Source organism: Lissotriton helveticus, chromosome 11, assembly GCF_964261635.1.
Source record: "Lissotriton helveticus chromosome 11, aLisHel1.1, whole genome shotgun sequence".
NCBI lineage: Eukaryota > Metazoa > Chordata > Amphibia > Caudata > Salamandridae > Lissotriton > Lissotriton helveticus.
In genome coordinates this window covers 161,231,007-161,256,243 of record NC_136072.1, presented here as the reverse complement: position 1 = coordinate 161,256,243, position 25,237 = coordinate 161,231,007, and the positions used below count along the sequence as shown (strand labels likewise).

At 44.3% G+C, this 25,237-nt stretch overlaps 1 protein-coding gene across 1 annotated transcript in view; it reads left to right on the top strand.

The window, feature by feature from the left end:
• LOC144790756 (uncharacterized) overlaps positions 1 to 24,909 on the top strand; it is a 39,711-nt gene extending 14,802 nt beyond the window's left edge. The window contains exons 6-9 of the mRNA XM_078665458.1: positions 3,102 to 3,182; positions 15,245 to 15,325; positions 20,851 to 20,931; positions 24,778 to 24,909. Coding sequence (XP_078521584.1) covers positions 3,102 to 3,182; positions 15,245 to 15,325; positions 20,851 to 20,931; positions 24,778 to 24,846 — 312 coding nt within the window. The 3' untranslated portion in view covers positions 24,847 to 24,909. The remainder of the gene's footprint in view (positions 1 to 3,101; positions 3,183 to 15,244; positions 15,326 to 20,850; positions 20,932 to 24,777) is intronic.
• Positions 24,910 to 25,237: the final 328 nt, after the last annotated feature.

The window sequence follows — 25,237 nt, the reverse complement described above, 5'->3', positions numbered from 1 at the left end:
ACTAATCGTAAGGCTATCTGTGAAAACAGTAAACAACAGCATTGGCAAAGCAAACAAGTATTGACTAAGCAAGATTGGCACTTCTTACCTCTAGGCTTCTCTTAAGGTTTGACAGTGTACTCCTGGTGCGAACATCCCAACTCACACAGGGCACTCATCAGACCCTGGGCACTCAGGAAATTCAAGCAAAAAGCAAACTAGACGGCAATGGAACTTCCTACAAGTGCAGCTCACTGCACAAGTAGACCTTCTAACCCGGTCAGCTTTCTGCAAGCGTCAGCGCATGAGTTAGTGATGTTACCGGAAGAGGCAGAGAGTTCCACCAGGGAGTAAGCAACACGTCTGAGCAGCTCATGCAAGCTGCTGCTATATTTCTCACTGGCTGCAATGACTGTAGGAGGGGGCAAGCAACGCAACAGAGGGTGGGAGGAGTGAGGAGGTAAACAACACAATGGGACATGGCGGAAAGGGGCAACCAGCACGAAGGACAGTGCAAACACTTACACGTATGGGATGCTTCACAACAAGAAAAGGGTAGGTCAGAAAGCACGAGCAATGGAAGGACACTGGGCAAGGAAGCTGTAATTGGTCCATGTTCCAGGGAAGGCCAAACTCAAGAAAAGGGAGTGAAGCCGGCACACACCAATGAGAAGCAAGTGAATGAGAATGGTGAGGAAGCCAACCAATTGTAAGCAATTGGTGGGCCCTATGCCCCCTGTGAGTTAAGAAAATGTCTCGCAAGCACCAATGCAATTGCTTTCTCTGGTGAGACCTAATTATGAGCATAACTAAAAAAGAAATAATTACGTAATCCAAAATACTGAAATGTCAGGCACAAAGACCTACATTAAGGTGGTTACCTATCTATACTCATTAGTATTTAGCTTTTATAAAGTCACAGGGTATTTATAAAAAGGTGTAAATACAAGTTAAAAATAAATATAGTGAAGCATTACAATTGAACATCTTCCATAAAACAAGAGCTGAACCCCTTATTTACTGAACTTTAATTTTCATATGTGAAACCTCAATCAGAGTCAAATGTGAAGTAATATCCTCGGCTTGTATACTGCTGTGTCCAATCACCAGGGGTCCAGTGTGCACACAGAATTTTTGGGTGCAGGACACTGGGACTCTTTTTACTGGTCAGAAAAACCAAGTGGTAAAATCACATGCAGGTTAGGCTAAAAGGGCAGGTCTTACCCTGCCCTACGCCCTCCGAGTGCACAGGAAGACCAAGTAATGCCCCCACCATAGCTTTTTCTGTCCATTCTTCTTACTCATCCTTCTGCCGCCACTCCCATGTATCACATAACAGAGCAGATGGTATGTGGAAGCATTCCCAATGAGTACACATGGAATAGGGAATGGCATGCACATTTAACACAGAAAAAACGGGCATGGTTGGTTTTCCCCACATGCATATTGACAAATATTTATTTTCCTCTGCAACTAGACCTTTTGCAGAGCTTATCTATTTCGGGTGGCAATATTTTCTGTGAAGTACATCTTATGCAGAACTTATATCTTAGGGCCTCAGTATGATGACGGTCGGACAAGCGTCCGACTGCCATTGCCGCAGTCAGGAACCGTCCGACAATGAGCCGACGATCCAGCTCACCCTATTAGGATACGACTGCCATACAGACGTTCGTGAAATGCATTTTTCTAGTGCGGCTTGTGCTGCAGCCCAGGAAAAGAGCTGCCGCACAAGCCGCACTTGAAAAATGCATTTTGTGCACATCCATGCACCCTGTGCCAGGCACCAAGTGGTGCCTAGGAAACACAGTGCATGGATGTATGGGGGCACAACATGCGCCCACCAGGCCACTAAGCAGTTGCCCACGGGGAATGAGGGCCCTGCTTGGTGCCCCCACAATCTCTTTTTCTCTGCCTATTCATGGTGGTGTGACCAACATGAACAGGCAGTCAGAAAGGGATAGCCAGACCCTATGGCCCATTGTAAGGATTAGGGTCCGACCGCAGCCCCCTCAGCCCCACCGACATATACCCCACCGGTTTTGTAATCCAGCGAACGGACCCTTGGCCTAGATGCCGGGCGGACTGCACCAAGTCAGTGGCGGTCTACCCGGCATCCTAATTAGGGCCTTAGTGTTGAATAAGGGTATGCAAGGCATATATTGCAGCTAAAGTCACACCGTTTACAAAGTCACGGATGTTTTGCATAGACCTTTGGGAAGTTGTGAAACATTATTATGCATCTTTATGCACCAGTAAATCAATCAAAAGTATGTGAAAAATGACTTCTTGTCATGAAATTCTGAGGCTATTTCTTGTTCCAACACAGTTTGAATCGTTTTTTAGAGAGCAAATCCTCTGCGTAATTCATTATTTCTGCCCAAAAGTTCAAAGACTTTCTGCACAACCCAGTGGAAAAAAACAGGCAGGTGCCCTCAACAGTTACCACAGACCAATTATTTTGATTCATTTTGTCCTGCTGACGGCCACTGGGCCAAACCATACCGCAGGCTGAAATGTTAACAATACTTTCTCATTGATAGTTAACAATATGTATCCCTGATTATGATCAAGCTCTTTGTGACATGGCCATTGATAATTACTTTATTTGCAACTCAACATTTTCTCAGCATCGGTGTCCTCCTATTATTAACTGCTGTGTGGATTCAAGCACATAATGTACTTGCATGTGAGCACATTTCCTGTTACCATACAGCTTTCAAACAGTTGTGATGTTGATACCTTCTTTTGTGCAACAGTACATTGTTTATGTTAGAACATGATATAGGAGTGGATCGAGTGCACGCATGCAAGTGCATTATATTCTTTAAGGCACAAATAAAGTGTACTTTTTGGGAGTTTTGTATTCCAAGATGGTGGAAAAGTAATATTGTTAACAGATCATTAGGCTGTACCTACGTAGGTACAACAAAACCATTCTATCTTATTGTACATTGATGAGCTATGACCCTTGTTTCACAAATACTGCTATTTAGTTTGCATCTGTATCTTAGCATATATGTTGTAGCCATAAGATGCAAATGCTCAACACAGAGGTTTAGCTGCTTGCAGAGAGACTATAAATATCTCTGTCATTTTCATAATTGTTTTTCAAAATACAGAAGACTGTGAGAAGACCAGAAAGTAGATGGCAGGATATTCCAGAAATAGTGCCTTCAAGCTATGACAAATTGACTACTGAGGTAAGATTTTAGATTCATGAGTTGTTCCTGGGAGAAGAACATAAAACGTATTGGGATAAATAAAATCACAAGCCATTTTGGGTAGCAGCAGGCACCAGCAGAATATTCATGTTTAAGCATTTTGCAAACAAAAGCTGATTCGTTTTGGGAACTTATTTCCTTTGAAAGGGCTTGAGTATAACTCTTTCCATGCTTATGACGGCAATAGAAATCAACAATTACTCAATAATGACTAATCGTAAGGCTATCTGTGAAAACAGTAAACAACAGCATTGGCAAAGCAAACAAGTATTGACTAAGCAAGATTGGCACTTCTTACCTCTAGGCTTCTCTTAAGGTTTGACAGTGTACTCCTGGTGCAAACATCCCAACTCACACAGGGCACTCATCAGACCCTGGGCACTCAGGAAATTCAAGCAAAAAGCAAAATAGACGGCAATGGAACTTCCTACAAGTGCAGCTCACTGCACAAGTATACCTTCTAACCCGGTCAGCTTTCTGCAAGCGTCAGCGCATGAGTTAGTGATGTTACCGGAAGAGGCAGAGAGTTCCACCACGGAGTAAGCAACACGTCTGAGCAGCTCATGCAAGCTGCTGCTATATTTCTCATTGGCTGCAATGACAGTGGAAAGGGGCAAGCAACGCAACAGAGGGTGGGAGGATTGAGGAGGTAAACAACACAATGGGACGGTGGCGGAAAGGGGCAAGCAACACGAAAGACAGTGCAAACACTTACACGTATGGAATGCTTCACAACAAGAAAAGGGTAGGTCAGAAAGCACGAGCAATGGAAGGACACTGGGCAAGAAAGCTGTAATTGGGCCATGCTCCAGGGAAGGCCAAACCCAAGAAAAGGGAGTGAAGCCGGCACACACTTAGCAATGAGAAGCAAGTAAATGAGAATGGCGATGAAGCCAGCCAATGGTAAGCAATGGGTGGGCTCTAAGCCCCCTGTAAGTCAAGAAAATGTCTCGCAAGCACCAGCGCAATTGCTTTCTCTGGTGAGACCTAAATATGAGCATAACTAAAAAAGAAATAATTACGTAATCCAAAATACTGACATGTCAGGCACAAAGACCTACATTAAGGTGGTTCCCTATCTATACTCATTAGTATTTAGCTTCTATAAAGTCACAGGGTATTTATAAAAAGGTGTAAATACAAGTTAAAAATAAATATAGTGGGGTTTTGACTAGAACTGCTTTGTTTATGTTTGCTCATAAAAGAAAAGTTGATTGCATATCAATTGATGTCGTATATTTGTCCTGTAGATGTCTCTGGTGTCCAGAGCTCTGCAGAATGTGTGCAGTCTATCAATAAAGTATGTTTTAAAAAAAATATATATATATAGTGAAGCATTACAATTGAACTTCTTCCATAAAACAAGAGCTAAACCTGATTTACTGAACTTTAATTTTCATACGTGAAACCTCAATCAGAGTCACATGTGAGTGTTACGTACATTTGCTCTTAACTGCTGATTTTTAATTGCTGTTCCTTGTTTTCAAATTGTATCTGTCTATTTTGCACACTACAATTTTCGTTTGTTTTTTTAAAACTGCATTTCCGCTTACTTGCCCACTAAAATTTTAACTCATATAGAACTTTGTTCTATAAATACATTTTCGCTCAAACTACTTGCGGTGCTTACTTTGGTCTAAACTGTACCTGTGTTGGTCTTTTGCCTGGTTTCCTTTGATTTTGCACTTTGTGGTATGACCGTTCCTAACTCGCAGCCACTCTAGCCGCACTAACGCCTCTCGTTGGTAGGTAGGCGTCACCCAGACCGACACTCTAGCCGCTCTCTCTGATCCCTGGCTCTATTTCAGTGGCCAGATGCAAGTGCGCGCCGATGGCGCGCTGGGGGCCGCGCCCTGACGCGCTCAGCAGCAAGAAACTATGGCCAAAATGAATTACATACACAGCTGCCCAACTTCATAAATACAGTAGATTCCCCTCTTCTGAATGCACTGTATGTATTCCCCCATACCTTGGCTTTATTTGCTCCCAATATAACTTTACACTGGGTCCCATGCGTTCTATAAAAACTATCACCAGAACTGGTCTTCAGGTTGTTCGCCGCCCTGTACCTGCCAAGACGGCCTGTAGCCAGAATTTTCATTTTCAGAGCCTCAATTGTTGCTCTATGGCCAAAAACAATCATTATATTTTTGATCTTCTTAGCACGGAACGTCGAGACGCATTATTCCTAACCGATACCTGGCTCCATGCAAGCTCAGGCCCAGATATCGCCACAGCCCTTCCACCTGGATATGTCATCGTTAGGAAAGACCGGGACACAGGCAAGGGCGCGGGGGATTGCTATAATTTTTAAATCTATTTATTTCTGTTAATTTGAAGTCCTTTCAATCACAGATTGTGAAACTGCCTTGTTCAAACTTTCTGTATCTCCTCAGCTGACCCTGTCTGACATTTTTATCTATCGCCCTCCGGGGAACCCAGGTCCCTGGGTTCATTGCACCCTTCATTTTGAAGGCAGCAAACTTTACAATTCTTGGTGATTTGAACCTCCACTTAGAGGATGATCAGAATAACATCTGCCGTACCTTCTTGTCTGAAATGGAGGTTTTAAGTTTACGGCTATGTAACTTGGGCCCTTCTCACAGGGCGTGACATCTTCTTGATCCAATTTTGTCTAATCTCAGGTATGATTGCAGTATTCCTGCGTCTCGGTTAGACTGGTCCGACCATTTTTTAATCTAATTTAATTTGCAGTGTCCTACAGCTAGGGTAGTAGTTTCTGTGACTAACTCAGGTAATTTCAGACTCTGAGATAAGCTGAACATGGAGTCTCTTAACACTCTCCTGGTAGGTAGCATACCTGATACCACTTTATCCGTGCTCTCATTAAATGCTTCTATTTCGGACTGGCTAAACACGGCCATTGATACTTGTTTGCCCCTTGTGTCAAAACGTAGTTTCACACATCATCCTCCTGCCCCATGGTTTACAAACGACCTCAAAATCACCAAGTCTAAGTGTAAAGCTCTAAAGAGAAGATGGAGGAGATCGTACTCTCCCACTCGCAAAGATGCTTATAAAGCTGCTCTCAAAAGTTATCACTTAGACTGCAAAAAGGCACGCACCTCTTATGTTGCAAGTACAATCACTCAGGCATCTAACCGTCCCCGGCCTTATTTTCTGCAGTAAAGAAGCTAGCTGGTTCCGATACCACCATGTTCTTGACGAAAGTCAATGCAATAATATCACTGACATCTTTATGCAGAGGTTGAACTCATTCACAGGTCACTTTTGGCTTCTCCCTCCTTGTACAGTATGACTTCTCCATCTGACCTGATGAATTACAGTACTTCCAATTTGACAGCTAAACTTTACTCCTGGGATCCTTTTGATGCGACGTCCTTTCAAAACTGCTTAAATAGTGTCAAGTCTGGCTCTCCACTCGACCCTTTGCCCATTAACATCCTACGCCAGCTCTCTTTAACATCTAAAGGCGTTGTTATAGAACTTCTCAATGCCTCTATGCGGGAGGCTTCGGTTCCCCCCAAGTGGAAGCGGGCCATGGTCGTCCCTTTACTGAAAAAGGCCGGAGCAGATTCTTCTGTACTATCGAATTTCAGGCCTATATCTCTGCTCCCTGTATTTTCCAAAATTTTGGTAAAAACATATTTATACGCAACTGACTGATCATATAGAAAAAATGGGTTATCTCCATTACTCTCAATCCGGGTTCAGACATAATTTCTCTACCGAAACTGCTCTGCTTGGGGTCACTGAGAAGTTGCGCCAACATCTTGACCGAGGGGAAACAGCGGCACTCATTCTATTAGACCTGAGTGCCGCATTCAATACCGTCTCACATAACATCTTGCTTAATGCCCTCAGGTCACTTAGGCTCGATAGCATCGCCTTATCTTGGTTTGCCTAATTTCTCAGTGGTCGCACCCTTCAGGTCTTTTCTGCCAAGTCCTCATCTAAGATCTGCGCATCAGCACACGGAGTCCCACAGGGGTCCATTTTAAACCCTTTGCTTTTTACCATCTACGTTAGACCCCTGGCTAAAATCGTGGAGGAGGCAGGACTATCCCTCTATTCGTATGCTGATGATACGCAGATTGTTTTTTCATTCTCCACCACCAAAGACGCTACAACATCTGCCCTTCAGTGCGGCCTACGGCAAGTGACAGAGTGGATGCGCCTCAATTTATTGAAGTTGGGGACAAGACAGAGGTTGTTACCCTAGGTAACCATAAGGAAATATGAGGCCCTCACCACTGGCCTCATGAAATGGTTCCCTTTCCCGTTCCTGTCACTCATGTCCGCAATCTAGGCTTCATCATTGATGAAATCCTTTCCATGAGACAACAGGCGGCTAATGTGGCTGCCATCTGCTTTACGATCTTGAGATGGCTTCATGAGATCTGCTGGATACTTCCTGTCTCTACCCAACGCACGGTAGTCCAGGCACTTATCACCTCTCGCCTCGATTATGGCAAAGTTCTTTACCTTGGTAGCTGTCAAACTGTACTGAGAAAGTTACAGGTAGTGCAGAGCTCTGCCGAACGCCTTCTTTGCCAAGTTCCAAGCCAGGCTTCCAGCTCGCCTTATCTTCGTGACCTCCACTGGCTACGAATCGATCAAAGAATTAAATTTAAAACTTTGTGTTACATCTTTAAAATCAAACAAGGGGTTGCACCACGGTATCTGCAAGAGCTCATCCATCCCTACATTCCTTCTCGTCCCCTGCGCTTCAGTATTCTAATCATTCACCAACATTCCATTCATTCCACTCTGGCTGAGCAGCAAGACCAACTATGTTTACACTACTACTACAGCTCTACAGCTCATGGGGACTTTGTGATCCCCAGATTTAAATTAACAAGAATGGGAGGTTGCTCCTTCTCTTGTCTCTGCCCCAAAATCTGGAATTCTGTTCCTGTGTCTTTGATAAATGACTCGTCTTATCTGAGCTTTTGAAGAAATCTTAAAACTTGGCATTTTTAGCAGTAAATGTGCTTTTAACCACTCGCGTTCTAGCAACTTTTGTGCTAGGAGCCGGGAAACCCTTTTTGGGTATCTGTGCGCATTACAAATTTAATTTAGTAATAATAATAATAATAATAATGTGAAGTAATATCCTCGGTTTGTATACTGCTGTGTCCAATCACCAGGGATCCAGTTTGCACACAGAATTTTTGGGTGCAGGACACTAGGACTCTTTTTACTGGTCAGAAAATCCAAGCGGTAAAATCACATGCAGGTTAGGCTACAAGGGCAGCTCTTACCCTATCCTATGCCCTCCTAGTGCGCAGGAAGACCAAGTAATGCTCCCACCATAGCTTTTCCTGTCCATTTATATCCTTCTTACCGCTCCTCCTGCTGCCACTCCCATGTTTAACCTACACAGAACAGATGGTATGTGGAAGCATTCTCATTGAGTGAACATGGAATAGGGAATGGCATGCACATTTAACCCAGAAAAAACGGGCATGGTTGGTTTTCCCCACATGCCTATTGACAAGTATTTATTTTCCTCTGCAACTTGAACTTTTGCAGAACTTATCTATGCCGGGTGGCAATATTTTCTGTGAAGTACATCTCATGCAGAAGTTATATCTTAGGGCCTCAGTATGATGACAGTCGGACAAGCGTTCGACCGCCATCGCCACGGTCAGGTAGCGTCCGACAATGAGCCGGCGATTTCGCTCACCCTACTAGGATACGCCTGCCATACAGACGGTCATAAAATGCATTTTTCTAGTGCGGCTTGTGCTGCTGCCCAGGAAAAGAGCCACAGTGGACCCTAGTATTTCAAGGATCGGAGTAATGATAGGCATACACTATATAGAGAAGTGTGGCTCACTGGTTAGAAGAGAAGTGTGGCTCACTGGTTAGAGGCGGCAGACCCTGAAGCAGAAGTCAGACCCGGGACCATGGTTCAATTCCCGACGCGGCAGGGTCTTGAGCCCAAATATCCACGGACTCGACAATTCTCGTTTCGGTGCCTACTCGAATCACGGGTTCACACTCTGCAGCTCTGGGCATTAGCCTGCTTAGTCTCCACTACGGCCCCCCCGCGGCGGGATGCCTGGCTTCCACCTTGGGGATGCCCATTACGGGTATCTCACAGAGAAAAAGCCAGGACGGGTTCCCAAGGCAAGCGCCGAAATGCCTGCGGGTAATCGAGCGCTATATAAGAACGCATAATAATAATATAGTAACTATGTCCTTTGTCCAGCCGGACAGGATTTTATTCACGGAATATAAACAGTAGCACAAGAATTTTCATAAATGACAAGTGGGCACGACCCGTGACCCACAGTGAACAAGACAAAACAGAGAAAATAAAAAAGCAAGGGAACGAACAAGGCGGTCTGTATACTTGTACTCAGTGGACAGACCTAATTACGTTTTAGACACCATTGCACAGGTTATTATTAAACATTTCTGGTACATATGGTGCTAATTTGTCGACGACGTTTCGATCGCCGACTACTTCACTGAGGCAAAAACTCTGAGTAACAAGCTTAGGAACAGGGGCTACCCAAGAAAACTTGTACGCCGTTCTCTAAAACGAGCATGGTATTGCCCTAGAGAAACCCTATTGGAACCTAAACCCAAGAAAACTCAAGAGAAACTTATATGTGTAACAACTTTCTCCCCAGCATCCAATGCCATAAAGAAAAGCATTGGCCAGTACTGAATGCTGGTACATTGAATCTGGAACGCCCATTGTTCGCTTTTAAGAGAGCGAAAAACATAAAAGACCATCTTGTACGGGCCTCTCTCCCACAACCTATTTTGAAAACCACGCTCAATGATGCATGGGGTTTGCCCGCCTTGACAGGCCATGTGAAATGTGGCAGTTGCATATACTGCGATTCCACCATTGAAGGAAAAACCTTTACTTTTGGCGCAATCAAGTTTGACAGAAAGTATTTCTCTAATTGCAACTCATCGAATGTAGTTTATGCGATTTTCTGTTCCAGCATGCTGATCTATGTAGGTCAAACCAGCCAGAAAATAAAGCTCCGGATAGGACAGCATCGCAGCAGGATTCATTGCAACACTGCAAATGCCCCTCTTGTGGAACATTTCAAAGACAAAGGACATACTGAAAAAGATCTGACATGGACTATAATTACATTGATCAAGCCCCAACCACGGGGTGCTGATATATCACAACTATTGAACAAAGAGGAATTGCATTGGATACTACGAACCAACAGTATCTGCAATGGTCTCAACAGACTTGAGGATTGGACTTCATTACTGTAAATGGTTTGATTGCCGCACCTGTTACAGAAAAAAGGTTCTCCTCCCAGCAAAATGTTTTCATAATGTAAAACTAAGATGCACTATTGGTTCTTCTCAACTAAATGATATTGTTTAGCAGTTATGTACAAATGTTATTTTACTGCACCTTATAAATACTGTCACTCGCGTTTTTTATCACACTATTGTATCACTCTCACCGTTCCAAGATGGCCGCCGCAACCACTCCCTTTAGCCTGTACCAAAATGGCCGCCGCTACTGCCAGCCTTGTCCCTTTTCCCTGTCACTCACGCCTTATTTTAATCGCCCCTCACTTCCGGCTTAACAGCGATCCCCGCCTGCCTGATGCCGTGGATGCCATCAAGCACCCGCCCAACAAGTAAGTTAGCGCTTCCAAACCACCCCCTAATCCGTCCCATACCCAACATATCAAGCTTGGATCCACCCTGAAACCCTTTCCCGCCCCTTTCTCTTTTTCCAGCGAGCCGCGACTGGCCCGGTCTCGTTCACCAGAGCTATCCCGCTCTTAAGCTGGTAACTATTTAATTTATTCCTCCCTTTCCTAAACTGGTTTTCTGCCTACTCGTGGGTCACCGTGTGTTCCGTACTTTTCCCAAGGCAGGCATTAGACTGAACAACCCGCTCCCACTCCAAGGAATTGCTTGATCCCCGCGCTCTCCCACAAACTACCGGAAAGCCTGACAAATGGTAAATCCAGCACCGATGTGCTACAATCCTCAATCACCGCGGTTTTTAAACTTAGCTCATGCGCTGTTCTCTTAACCCAAAGCTACTATTAGCTGGCAATTCCCCCGTTCACTCACCCTCATTCTGATATGTCACTGCGCCGTCAAAATGTATTTATGCATGACATGTCACCTGTTCTTTCACATGAAAAAGCGCTGTTTTTAACGTGGTTGTTTGCCTGTGCATTACTGTAAATCCATCTTATTAAATTTCACGCACTATGCTCTTATCACAGGCTCCACCTACTCGTAATATGAACTGCTCCAGACTCATGATAGATTCACTGCCACCACTATGGGGCCTTATTATATCTTGAAATACCGGCATTTTCACCATTATGCACCTATGTCACGTTTGGTCTAGCACACGGGTACTCATAGTACGGCCCGCGGGCCAAGGGCGGCCCGGCAAGCCTTCCCTGGCGGCCCGTGGACCGTGCAGACATCGTACCCGTGTTTGTTTGTTTTTTAAAGAATCTCAGCAAACACCCCTGCTGCAGCGCGATGCAGAGACTCTCTGTAAGGGCCGGGCGATTTCCGTCAGAGTGGGGCTGCAGGGGCCTAAGAGGTGAACAAAGCCTCATTAGCATGCGAATGGTCTTTTAAAGACTGTGAAGTGCTCGGGTGCGGCTGGCTAGCTTGCTGTGTGTGTGTGCCCAGAAGCTGTCTCAGCCCGGGCACACACAGGCAGGGTGAGATGAAGAGGGAGAGGGAGGGAAAGGGAAGGAGACAGAGACAGACAGACAGAGGGAGAGCGAGGGAGACAGAGGGAGAGCGAGGGAGGGAGGCAGACAGAGGGAGAGCGAGGGAGGCAGAGCGAGGGAGACAGAGGCAGACAGAGGGAGAGCGAGGGAGGGAGACAGAGGCAGACAGAGGAGAGGGAGGGAGGGAGACAGGCAGACAGACGGAGAGCGAGAGAGAGCGAGGGAGACAGAGGCAGACAGAGGGAGAGTGAGGGACCGAGACAGGCAGACAGAGGAAGAGTGAGGGAGTGAGACAGGCAGACAGAGGGAGAGCGAGGGAGGGAGGGAGACAGAGGCAGACAGAGGGAGAGCGAGGGAGGCAGCACGAGGGAGACTGAGGCAGACAAGGAGAGCGAGGGAAGAGTGAGGGAGGGAGACAGAGGCAGACAGAGGGAGAGCGAGGGAGGCAGCGCGAGGGAGACTGAGGCAGACAAGGAGAGCGAGGGAGAGTGAGGGAGGGAGACAGGCAGACAGAGGGAGAGTGAGGGAGGAAGACAGAGGCAGACGGAGGAAGAGTGAGGGAGACAGAGCGAGGGAGACAGAGGGAGAGCGAGGGAGAGGGAGGGAGATAGCAGACAGAGGGAGAGTAAGGGAGGGAGACAGGCAGACAGAGGGAGAGTGAGGGAAAGACAGAGCGAGGGAGGGAGAAAGAGGGAGGGAGACCTCAGAGTGAGTGAGTGAGTGAGTGAGGGAGACCTCAGAGTGAGGGAGGGGAAGGAGAGAGAGAGGGAGACAGAGGGAAGGAGGGAGAGGGAAGGAGAGGGAAGGAGGGAGAGGGAAGGAGGGCGAGTGAAGGAGAGGGAAGGAGGGAGAGGGAAGTAGAGAGAGGGAGACAGAGGGAAGGAGGGAGAAGGAAGGAGAGAGGGAGATAGAAATAGAGGAATGTAGAGGGAAACAGAGAGGGAGAGGGAAACAGAGAGAGAGAGGGAGACAAAGAGAGAGTGATACAGTCAGAGTGAGTGAGACAGAGGGAGAGAGGGAGTGAGAGGGAGTGAGACAGAGGGAGACAGAGAGACAGAGGGAGAGAGAGGTAGAGAGAGGGAGGGAGGGAGAGAGAGAGAGAGAGAGAGAGAGAGAGAGAGAGAGCGACAGAGAAAGAACGAGAGAGAGAGAGAGAGAAAGAAATGTGTGTATGCCGGGTCTGGTGGCTCAGTGGACGAAGGCGTCCGCTGCAGGGACCTGTGATCTAGCTCAAGCTCAGTTTTTTTTCCTAGCCCCGCCCCCTCCCCCACTGACCCCGCCCCCACCGGTGCGGCCCTCGGACACAAACCACACTGTACATTTGGCCCCCGAGAGAAAGCTTGTGAGTACCCATGGTCTAGCATATTATAAGTCCTAGCAATTTTAAACTCATTTCTTTCTCCTTATTTTTTCCCTTCTGTAATTTCCACATTTTCTTATTGTATTAAGCTCAAAATAGGCAAATGTCATTCTGTTTTCAAGACAAACATGTACTAATTTCTTGTCCTGAAGATGATGCCCTGTATCTAAAGTCGGGCATCGAAACGTCGTCGACAAATTAGCACCATATGTCTCAGAAATGTTTAATAATAACCTGTGCAATGGTGTCTAAAACGTCATTAAGTCTGTCCACTGAGTACAAGTATACAGACCGCCTTGTTCGTTCCCTTGCTTTTTTATTTTCTCTGTTTTGTCTTGTTCACTGTGGGTCACGGGTCGTGCCCACTTGTCATTTATGAAAATTCTTGTGCTACTGTTTATATTCAGTTAATAAAATCCTGTCCGGCTGGACAAAGGACATACTTACTATATAGTGTATGCCTATCATTACTCCGATCCTTCAAATACTAGGGTCCACTGTTCTCTATAATAAGTTACCGCCCAAGGTCCCTAGTGCATTACCTTTGGGTCTCCTTGTTTCCTTGTACCAGGAAAAGAGCCACAGCACAGGCCGCACTTTAAAAATGCATTTTGTGCACATCCATGCACTCTGTGCCAGGCATCATGTGGTGCCTGGCACTCAGTGCATGGATGTGTGGGGGGCACAACATGCGCCCACCGGGCCACTAAGCAGTTGCACATGGGGGATGGGAGCCCTGCTTGGGGCCCCCACAGTCGCTTTTTATCTGCCTATTCATGGCGGTGTGACCAACATGAACAGGCATTCGGAAAGGGATAGCCAAATCTCTATGGTCCATTGTAAGGATTAGGGTCCGACCGCAGCCCCATCAGCCCCACCGACATATACCCCACCGGTATTGTAATCCAGCAATCGGACCCTTGGCCTAGATGCCAGGCGGACTACACCAAGTCAGTGGCGGTCCACCCGGCATGCTAATGAGGGGCTTAGTGTTGAATAAGGATATGCAAGGCATACATTGCAGCTAAAGTCACACCCTTTACAAAGTTACAGTTGTTTTGCATAGACCATTGAGAAGTTGTGAAACATTATTATGCATCTATATGCACTAGTAAATCAATCAAAAGTATGGAAGACTTGACTTCTTGTCGTGAAATTCTCAGAGGCTTTTTCTTGTTCAAACACAGTTTGAATCTTTTTTTAGAGCAAATCCTCTGCGTAATTCATTATTTTTGCCCAAAAGTTCAAAGACTTTCTGCACAACTCAGTGGAAAGAAACAGGCAGGTGCCCTCCACAATTACCACAAACCAATTATTTTGATTCATTTTGTCCTGCTGACGGCCACTGGGCCAAACCATACCACAGGCTGAAATGTTAACAATACATTCTCATTGATAGTTAACAAAATGTATCCCTGATTATGATCAAGCTCTTTGTGACATGGCCATTGATAATTACTTTATTTGCAACTCAACATGTTTCTCGGCATCGGTGTCCTTCTATTATTAACTGTTGTGTGGATTCCAGCACATAATGTACTTGCATGTGAGCGCATTTCCTGTTACCATACAGCTTTCAAACAGTTGTGATTTTGATCACTTCTTTTGTGCAACAGTACATTGTTTATGTTAGAACATGATGTAGGAGTGAATCGAGTGCACGCATGCAAGTGCATTATATTCTTGAAGGCACAAATAAAGTGTACTTTTTGGGATCTTATTTTTGGGAGTTTTGTATTGCAAGATGGTGGAAAAGTAATATTGTTAACAGATCATTAGGCTGTACCTACGTAGGTACAACAAAACCATTCTATCTTATTGTACATTGATGACCTTCGACCCTTGTTTCACAAATACTGCTATTTAGTTTGCATCTGTATCTTAGCATCTATGTTGGAGCCTTAAGATGCAAAGGCTCAACACAGAAGAATGTTAGCGGCTTGTAGAGACTTTGTATATCTCTGTCATTTTCATAATTTTTTTTCAAAATACAGAAGACTGTGAGACGACCAGAATATAGATGGAAGGATATTCAAGAACTAGAGCCTTCAAACTATGACAAACTGAATACTGAGGTAAGATTTTGGATTCATGAGTTGTTCCTGGGAGAAGAACATAAAACGTATTGGGATAAATAAAATCACAAGCCATATTGGGTAGCAGCAGGCACCAGCAGAATATTCATATTTAAGCATATTGCAAACAAAAGCTGGTTCGTTTTGGGAACTTTTTTCCTTTGAAAGGGCTTGAGTATAACTCTTTCCATGCTTATGTAGTAGAAATCAACCATTACTCAATAATGACTAGTCGTAAGGCTATCTGTGAAAACAGTAAACAACAGCATTGGCAAAGCAAATAAGTATTGACTAAGCAAGATTGGCATTTCTTACCTCTAGGCTTCTCTTAAGGTTTGACAGTGTACTCCTGGGGCAAACATCCCAACTCACACAGGGCACTCATCAGACCCTGGGCACTCAGGAAATTCAAGCAAAAAGCAAACTAGACGGCAATGGAACTTCCTACAAGTGCAGCTCACTGCATAAGTAGACCTTCTAATCCGGTCATCTTTCTGCAAGCGTCAGTGCATGAGTTAGTGATGTTACCGGAAGAGGCAGATAGATCCAGCAGGGAGTAAGCAACACGTCCGAGCAGCTCATGCAAGCTGCTGCTATATTTCTCATTGGCTGCAATGACGGTGGGAGGGGGCAAGCAATGCAACAGAGGGTGGGAGGATTGAGGAGGTAAACAACACAATGGGACGGTGGCGGAAAGGGGCAAGCAACACGAAAGACAGTGCAAACACTTACACGTATGGAATGCTTCACAACAAGAAAAGGGTAGGTCAGAAAGCACGAGCAATGGAAGGACACTGGGCAAGGAAGCTGTAATTGGGCCACGTTCTAGGGAAGGCCAAACCCAAGAAAAGGGAGTGAAGCCGGCACACACTTGCCAATGAGAAGCAAGTAAATGAGAATGGCAATGAAGCCAACCAATGGTAAGCAATGGGTGGGCTCTAAGCCCCCTGTAAGTTAAGAAAATGTCTCGCAAGCACCAACGCAATTACTTTCTCTGCTGAGACCTAAATATGAGCATAACTAAAAAATAAATAATTACGTAATCCAAAATACTGACGTGTCAGGCACAAAGACCTACATTAAGGTGGTTACATATCTATACTCATTAGTGTTTAGCTTCTATAAAGTCACAGGGTATTTATAAAAAGGTGTAAATACAAGCTAAAAATAAATACAGTGAAGCATTACAATTGAACGTCTTCCATAAAACGAGCTAAACCCCTGGTTTCTGAAGTTTAATTTTCATATGTGAAACCTCAATCAGAGTCACATGTGAAGTAACATCCTCGGCTTGTATACTGCTGTGTCCAATCACCAGGGGTCCAGTGTGCACACAGAATTTTTGGGTGCAGGACACTGGGACTCTTTTTACTGGTCAGAAAATCCAAGCAGTAAAATCACATGCAGGTTAGGCTAATAGGGCAGGTCTTACCCTGCCCTACGCCCTCCGAGTGCACAGGAAGACCAAGTAATGCTCCCGCCATAGCTTTTTCTGTCCATCCTCCTTACCCCTCCTCCTGCCGCCACTCCCATGTATCACCTACACAGAACAGATGGTATGTGGAAACATTCCCATTAAATAAACATGGAATAGGGAATGGCATGCACATTTAACACAGAAAAAACGGGCATGCATGGTTTTCGCCACATGCATATTGACAAGTATTTATTTTCCTCTGCAACTTGACCTTTTGCAGAGCTTATCTAAGCTGGGTGGCAATATTTTCTGTGAAGTACATCTCATGCGTAACTTGTATCTTACGGCCTCCGTATGATGACTGTCGGACAACTGTCCGACTGCCCTCGCCGCAGTCACGTACTGTCCGACAATGAGCCGGCGATCCCGCTCACCCTCCTAGGATATAATTGCCATGCAGATGGTCGTAAAATGCATTTTTCTAGTGCGGCTTGTGCTGCTGCCCAGGAAAAGAGCCACAGCACAGGCCGCACCGGAAAAATGCATTTTGTGCACATCCATGCACCGTGTGCCAGGCACCATGTGGTGCCTGGCACAGAGTGCATGGAGGTGTGGGGGGGCATAACATATGCCCCCAAGCCACTAAGCAGTTGCCCACAGGGTCTCCAAGGTCGCTTTTCATCTGCCTGTTCATGGTGGTGTGACCAACATGAACAGGCAGACGGAAAGGGATATCCAAATCCCTACTGCCCAATTTAAGGATTAGGGTCTGACCGCAGCCCCGTCAGCCGCACCGACATATTCCCCACCGGTATTGTAATCCGGCGATCGCACCAATGGCCTAGATGCCGGGCGGCCGGCCATCAACGGCCTGTCAGTGGCAGTCCACCCGGCATCCTAATGAGGGCCATAGTGTTGAATAAGGATATGCAAGGCATAAATTGCAGCTAAAGTCACACCCTTTACAAAGTTACAGATGTTTCGCATAGACCTTTGAGAAGTTGTGAAACATTATTATGCATCTTTATGCACCTGTAAATCAATCAAAAGTATATGAGACTTGACTGCTTGTCAAGAAATTCTCAGAGGTTATTTCTTGTTCAAACACAATTTGAATCATTTGTTGGAGAGCAAAACCTCTCCATAATGCAATATTTCTGCCCGAAAGTTCAAAGATTTTTCTGCACATCCCAGTGGAAAAAAACAGGCAGGTGCTCTCCACAGTTATTGGATGCAGAGAGTTCAGCAAGAAGAAAACTTACAATACATTGGTTATAATACCTGGCGAGTGTTCAGCTGGCTTCAGACCCCAAAGAATTTCAGCGTAGAAGAGAAAACAACCTGGAAGTACACCTCAGACAGGATGGGTATTGTACACCTAGGTATTACATAAGCTTTATTGATCATTTCTTTGAACACCGTAGTCACGCTTTTTAGTCTAAATTCAGAGTTGTGTGAGAAGTGAAGTCTCAAGCCTGGCTGGAGCCAGGTAACTGGCTTGGACTCTGTCTAAAGTCCTCAAGGACTACTGAGCCAAAACAAGCAAGCTTTGACCTCCACGCAGGCTCTTACCTCATTCTCCAAGTATGCGTCCCTGCAACGCAGGTGGTGGTGTCAAGGACTGGACTGAATGTAGGTTTTTGAGTGTCCTTTAAGATTGCTCAACTAAAGGGGACCTCCTTCCAGTAGCCACGGTGCCAGCCTGCACTGAATATTATACGTGAAAGAAGACGGGTGTCTTCTTAGGAGGGTCACAGTCAGGAGGAAACAAGCAAAGCAAAAGAACCTTGTCTACAAACCTATGTAGATCTTGTAGATGCTGTAGATTGTGTTGGTGATAAGCAGCAAAGAACCAACCTCCCACCGAGATCAGGAAGGAGAAAAGAGCCAAGCAGGATAATAGATATAGAGTCAGATAATCCACAGGAGGTTGGTCCAAAACTCCTTAGAGGAAAAACAACAAAAGTTGCAAAACCCACACTAGAAAAAAAGAAAATTGTAAATTCACATGGAATGATCCAAGTCTGCAGGTGAAAATCACGGATAAGGATGATTGACAAGGGGGATTAGAGAAGGACAAAAAAAATCAGACAATGAAAGGTATCGCGATACATCTAAATTACCTATTAATTCCCAAAATCAGGAACTGACTTCCGAGGAAGAAACCCTCCCACATCCTGGATCTGAAAATTCATATTTTTCCCATAAGAGAGACTTCCATCTTGGATTGGACACTTTATTTAGTCACGGTCTGCATTCCACCAGGAACTAATGGGATCAGTGATCCCAGGAAGAAGGCGGCCAAGTTTCTGCCACTGCCTGCGTTCCCCAAGGAATCCCTGGGGTTCTTGTGGGTGTAGAAGCTCTGGACCAACTCTGATGTGCAGAAAGCCCTGCTCTAAATATGGCGCGTCAAACAGCGATGTGCTAAAAAAGGAGAGCATCCAAGACTACTTTCCCTCTGAAAGATGCACAATGTTAAGCACTTTCTTTGATTCATTTTGGAATGTGTGGTTCAGGTGTTCCCCAGCACAAGGCTGTGATCTTTCTGCATATGGATGGATAGCGAAGACCTCTTGGAAAATTGTTGTCAAGGAGTTCTGAAAGGGATGTTATACTAAGGATGTTATGCTAATCTTTTTCAGTCAGTTTGTTTTGAGATCAGGCCATTTAAAAAATCATTAGCATTATGTCGCTGCCAAGCTCTTTTCAGGGTATTCTCAAGCAGCCTATCTGAATGACTGCTTCGACCATAAGCGTAAAGAACAATGCAAAATGGCAGCACTCACACCAGTGAAAGATTGAGCTTTGTGTGAAAGTTTGTCTGAGGCAGAGTTCTGCACTTTTGTCTAAGCGAAGACATGTAAGTTGGTGGGCTCTCCAAGACCTCTCATTTGCTAATAAGTGTAATTGCCTTCACTGAGATGTTGAGCCTTTCCTACAATCTATCTCTTTGTTTCATCAGCTGAGGTCGCTGAGAACAGCATAAAAATGGAATGCCCTACCTCCCCTTAACTTTGTATTTTTTTTTTTTAGAAGGATATCTTGTGTCAGGTTAACTGTGTATTTTTTTTAGAAGGATATCTTGTGTCGGGTTGATTTTTCTTGAAATACTGTTAATGTATTTAATACTGTACTGGTTTAGCTCCTGAGAGAATTAAATATAAAACAGTGACCTTTATGGTAAAACATCAAAGAAAGAGATTCCTATCTAGCGGATGAATGACGCAATGCTTTTCCTCCTCCATCACATTTGAGAGCACCAGTTCAGGATGGAAAAACTCTTGTATATGTTTTATTAGACTATACCATTTCTCCAACTATGATAACAACCTATACCACATATAGGGGGCAGAAAAGAAAGGCTTTGCCTTTGGGTTCCAATGCTATGGTCGTCAGGACGGTGGGGGAAGGGGCAGGAATGTTTCTAAGCTGGCTTTAGAAAATATCACATCTAATTACTACAGCCCAATGCAGTGACATACCAATATGTTCTAAAATAAAACGCTTCACCTGTTAAAGAAATACACTTTTTTGAATTGTGAAAGTTTTTTATCATAATAATGATAATTACTTTATTTGCAACTCACAATGTTTCGCGTCATATGTGTCCCACTATTAACTGCTGTGTGCATTCAAGCACATAATGTACTTGCATGTGAGCGCATTTCCTGTTACCATACTGCTTTCAAACAGTTGTGATGTTGATACCTTCTTTTGTGCACCAGTACATTGTTTATGTTAGAGCATGATATAGGAGTGAATCGAGTGCATGCATGCAAGTGCATTATATTCTTGATGGTACAAACAAAGTATCCTTTTTGGGATCTTATTTTTGGGAGTTTTGCATTCCAAGATGGTGGAAAAGTAATATTGTTAACAGATCATTAGGCTGTACCGACGTAGGTACAACTAAACCATTCTATCTTATTGTACATTGATGAGCTATGACCCTTGTTTCACAAATACTTCTATTTAGTTTGCATCTGTATCTTAGTATCTATGTTGTAGCCATAAGATGCAAAGGCTCAACATAGAAGAAGGTTAGCTGCTTGCAGAGACTCTATGTATATCTCGGTCATTTTCATAATTTTTTTTCAAAATACAGAAGACTGTGAAACTACCAGAAAATAGATGGAAGGATAGTACAGACCTAGAGCTCGCAAAGTTCGAGAAAATGACTTCCGAGGTAAGATTTTAGATTCATGAGTTGTTCCTGGGAGAAGAAGATAAAACGTATTGGGATAAATAAAATCACAAGCCATATTGGGTAGCAGCAGGCACCAGCAGAATGTTAATATTTAAGCATTTTGCAAAAAAAAGCTGATTCGTTTTGGGAACTTTTTTCCTTTGAAAGAGCTTGAGTATAACTCTTTCCATGCTTATGACAGCAGTAGAAATCAACAATTACTCAATAATGACTAATCGTAAGGCTATCTGTGAAAACAGTAAACAACAGCATTGGCAAAGCAAATAAGTATTGACTAAGCAAGATTGGCCCTTCTTACCTCTAGGCTTCTCTTAAGGTTTGACAGTGTACTTCTGGTGCAAACATCCCAACTTACACTGGAGCACTCATCAGACCCTGGGCACTCAGGAAATTCAAGCAAAAAGCAAACTAGACGGCAATGGAACTTCCTACAAGTGCAGCTCACTGAACAAGTAGACCTTCTAACCCGGTCAGCTTTCTGCAACTGGCTCCCAGCCTCCCGTGAGCAGGCGCTCAGCCAAAGAATGGGATGCTGGGCATGTTCTCCATGCAGGCTGTGATGCAGCCTGCATTGAGAACATGCAAAGTGCGCATGACTGTTGACCGGCCTGAAATGGGTGGCCAAAGTGTCCTGCGCACTTGGAGTGGGCATATCACTCATCCCCAGCCCTGTTCTGTGATCTGTGAGTAGAGCAACCCAGTCCCTACCCAGCTGAGCAAGGGGAAAAAATAAAATGATAATTGCAATGAGTTATGATTTTATGTTTTCCTCTTTGACCTGCTCAGTTCGGCGACGCCATTGGCTCTTAGGGCCACAACAGACTCCTTGCTCGGAACAAATTTGGCTCTCCCAATTACTTGCTGACTTGCTCTCCGCTACCTAAAGTTGCATTCCCCTCCCTGCATCTTTACTTGGGTTGTTGGATTGCATCCAGAGACCGGATCACAAAACATGTTTGACAGGCGCTATTAAACTCCCCAGTCTCTAATTTGGAAAAGAATAAGTGCAGGAGCCCAAAGTCTCGTTCAGAAGCTCATGGCTGATGCTAATAAATGTTAGTGTGCCGAACGCTGAGGCTGCATCAGGGCCGGCTTTAGCGCTGGTGGAGCCCGGTGCGACAATCATTTTTGGTGCCCTCAGCCCCATGAACTCCTCCTCGGATTCTCTTACTACCACCGGGCAAAAGTGCCCCTCATTGCTCCAATCATAAGTTATTGCTAAACCCAACACACACCCCCAGAGGTCAGCGCCCCCCTCCACAGGTCATCATCCAGTGCGGCCGCACCAGTTGCACTGCCCTAAAGCCGGACCTGGACTGCATAATCTTGATTCCACCTCCGACCTCTTCAATTTAGCACTAGACACTCCCTGTCCCCCTTATCTAACTCTTACAGGCTCTTGCCTTCTCCCTTTATCACAGTTTGTCAGTCTTTATCTTCATCCTTCTTTCCCCCTTCTGTATTTCTCATTATGTTTTGTAGGTCAAAGTCTGGTGAGGAAAAATAAGTCCATGTCCCAAAAATCAGTTCCGGAGAACCACCTGCAGTCACTGGCTCAAATTAAGAATTGTATGTCATTGTGCTAAGTGAAGGCAGTGCTTGCTCCAAATACTTTCTACCACCCTATTACGAAAACAGGATTCTGGAAGTGGTAATGCTTGCAAGAAAGATGTGCATATTTCTTGTGTGGCACTTAGTTGTGGTGATGATGTCCTGTATGTTTTTGTGCTGCTGGGTTTCTTCTGCATTACAGCAATGTGGTTGTATTATGTTATACAGTACTGCAGTAGTTTTGTTACATTCTTTTTTGACATCATTGCTGTGATGTGCCCTAGTACCATTTAATTGTGTTATATGCTTGTATGTGTATTACTGTGTTATGTTCTGTTGTTTACTTTAGATAGTCAACCAATGCAAATACATTTCTAATGCTAAGCAGAAAATGCTTTGATAGTTCATGCTACCATCAACCATTTACCATGGTCTATGGTGGTAAAATAGAACTGGCCAAGCTCTTTTATTTCTTAAGAAACCAGTTAGCCCAAAACTGTGCCAGAACTGGAGTTTGACAGACGGTGCTCCATCCGTCAGGGTGGCGGAGGGCATTGTTACCTGCCACCCCGATGGACTACTGTCCACATAATTAAGAGATCAGCACTGGCTCCAGATATGATCTCTGTACCTTGACAGGAACCGCTGTCATGGGAGTTCTTTTCAAAGTAAAAAAATATCTGTCTTCGAATGCTCCTTTATATCTCTTGCATATGTACTGTTTTCTCTAGCCTGTATCACTCATTCCGATTACTAAACTGCATCTCCCTTTGGTTTCACTTCAATAAAATACATACAGGCACATGCATCAACCATTTTTTCGAGCGCAAACGGTGCGATTCGCAAAAATCGTCCGTTTACGCCTGCAAAAGGTCTTCTGCGATGCATCAACCTGTCAGCCCCTCGCAATTTAAGAAATAGCAAATTATTGAGATTTCTTAGATTGCAATTGAATTTAAGGAATTGCAAATTGCGATTCCTTAAATGCAATGCATGATTGAATCGCAAATTGCAATTTTGCTAATAGAGGGCAAAAATTACCATCAATTTGTACTTTATGGTAATTTGCAAAAACTTTGAAAAATGCACTAAAGTGCATTTTTCAAAGTTGTAGGTTACACACACACACATGCCCTTGGGGCATGTGTGTGCACAACATGTGTGCACAGATCAATTTCAGGGGGTGCAACAGGGTGTCCTTTTGACAACCTTGCACCCTTGAAGTTGCATATGCAATTTGCGAGTACCTATTGGTACTCTCAATTGCGCATGCAATCTCCCATTCATTCCTATGGGCCTGTAGGCCAATAAAAATGAATGGGAGGGCATTCCTTAATTGCGACTCTCAATTTGTGAGTCGCAATTAAGGAATGTTTGGGAATTGCTAATTGTATAGCGATTCCTACATGCATAGGCGTTTGCAATTCCTTAATTGCGATTCCTTAATAATCCCAATTAAGGAATTGCAGAAGCTACATTGATGCATGTGCATGGAAAGGTGACAATCCTCCTGACACAAGTAGAGTGGCGGCCATCATCTTGACAGGCATGGTACTCAAGTTTGTTTGTGACGGAGTACCTTGTTCGCAAATCTATAAATCAGTCCCTGAGTCCTAACATGGTTCTCCCAGTTTTTTCTGTATGTGCTATGGCCCCAGGCCTCCAGCACCTGATCTGTACCCAGCCAGCAACCAAGCACTGCTCTGTAGCAGAGATGTTCCACGTATCTCCTTAAGAGTCCCACGTTTCTTGGGTGCATTCTGTTTTGGGCAATTTTTTTCCGCTCTATTTCGAGCTTTAGTTTTGAAAGTTCAATCTGGATTTTATTCGTTAACCATTCTATGAACATACTCTTAAATATGTCACTTTGTCATTTTCCAACCAGTTGAGACCCTTATTTCAGCTTTTCTTTGTCCTTGTCTACCCACTTTGCCTCTTGGCCTTCTCTCTGTATGTTAAAATATTTAACTTTTTGCAGTCAACATCAGGAGTGCTGAACTAAATGTAATTCGTTGCAAATTAAACTCAGAAAATGACTCCAAGATTCTCTCCCTAAGCAACGGTATTTCATTCTATGTGGGTATCCATGTTGGGAAACTATTGTATTAGGTATTTTAATGTTTAACTCAAGGTTGTTTTGTGATCTTGTCAATCCATATATGTTTTGTATATTATTTTAGAGTGATCTTTTAAATGTCTGACTTGATGTTTATTTGTATGTAAGAGCTGAAGAATGCTTATGATCTTCATAATGATTTCTTGTTTGTATTTTAGATCAGGCCCCTCACAATGTGTATAGAAAGATCTCTTGAAATCAACAGCATCCTTCAGAAGATCATGTGAAGCACCATCATGATTATTGGTCAACAGAATTATTTTCTAAAATGTAAATAAAACAGAAAATCCTTAAGACATTTAAAAAAACATGTGTCAGTGTGGATTTTCCTCGGCAACTTTAGATGTTAATTTCTTTTGGCTCACTCATTATACATTTTAATCTTTGCTGACTAGCTAACATTGGGGCTGATTACGTGTACGGCCACCTCTGTTTTGGGATCGGGACCACCTAACACGTAGGCAGCGGTCCTGACCTCAGAATTACGATCCGACCGCCTAGACATGAATTTTTAAATTGAGGCTTGTGCTGCAGGACGGAAAAGCGCAGCAGCACAAACCTAATGCAAAAAGGCATGTTTAGAAACATCCCTGCACCGTGTGCCAGGCACTCGCAGGG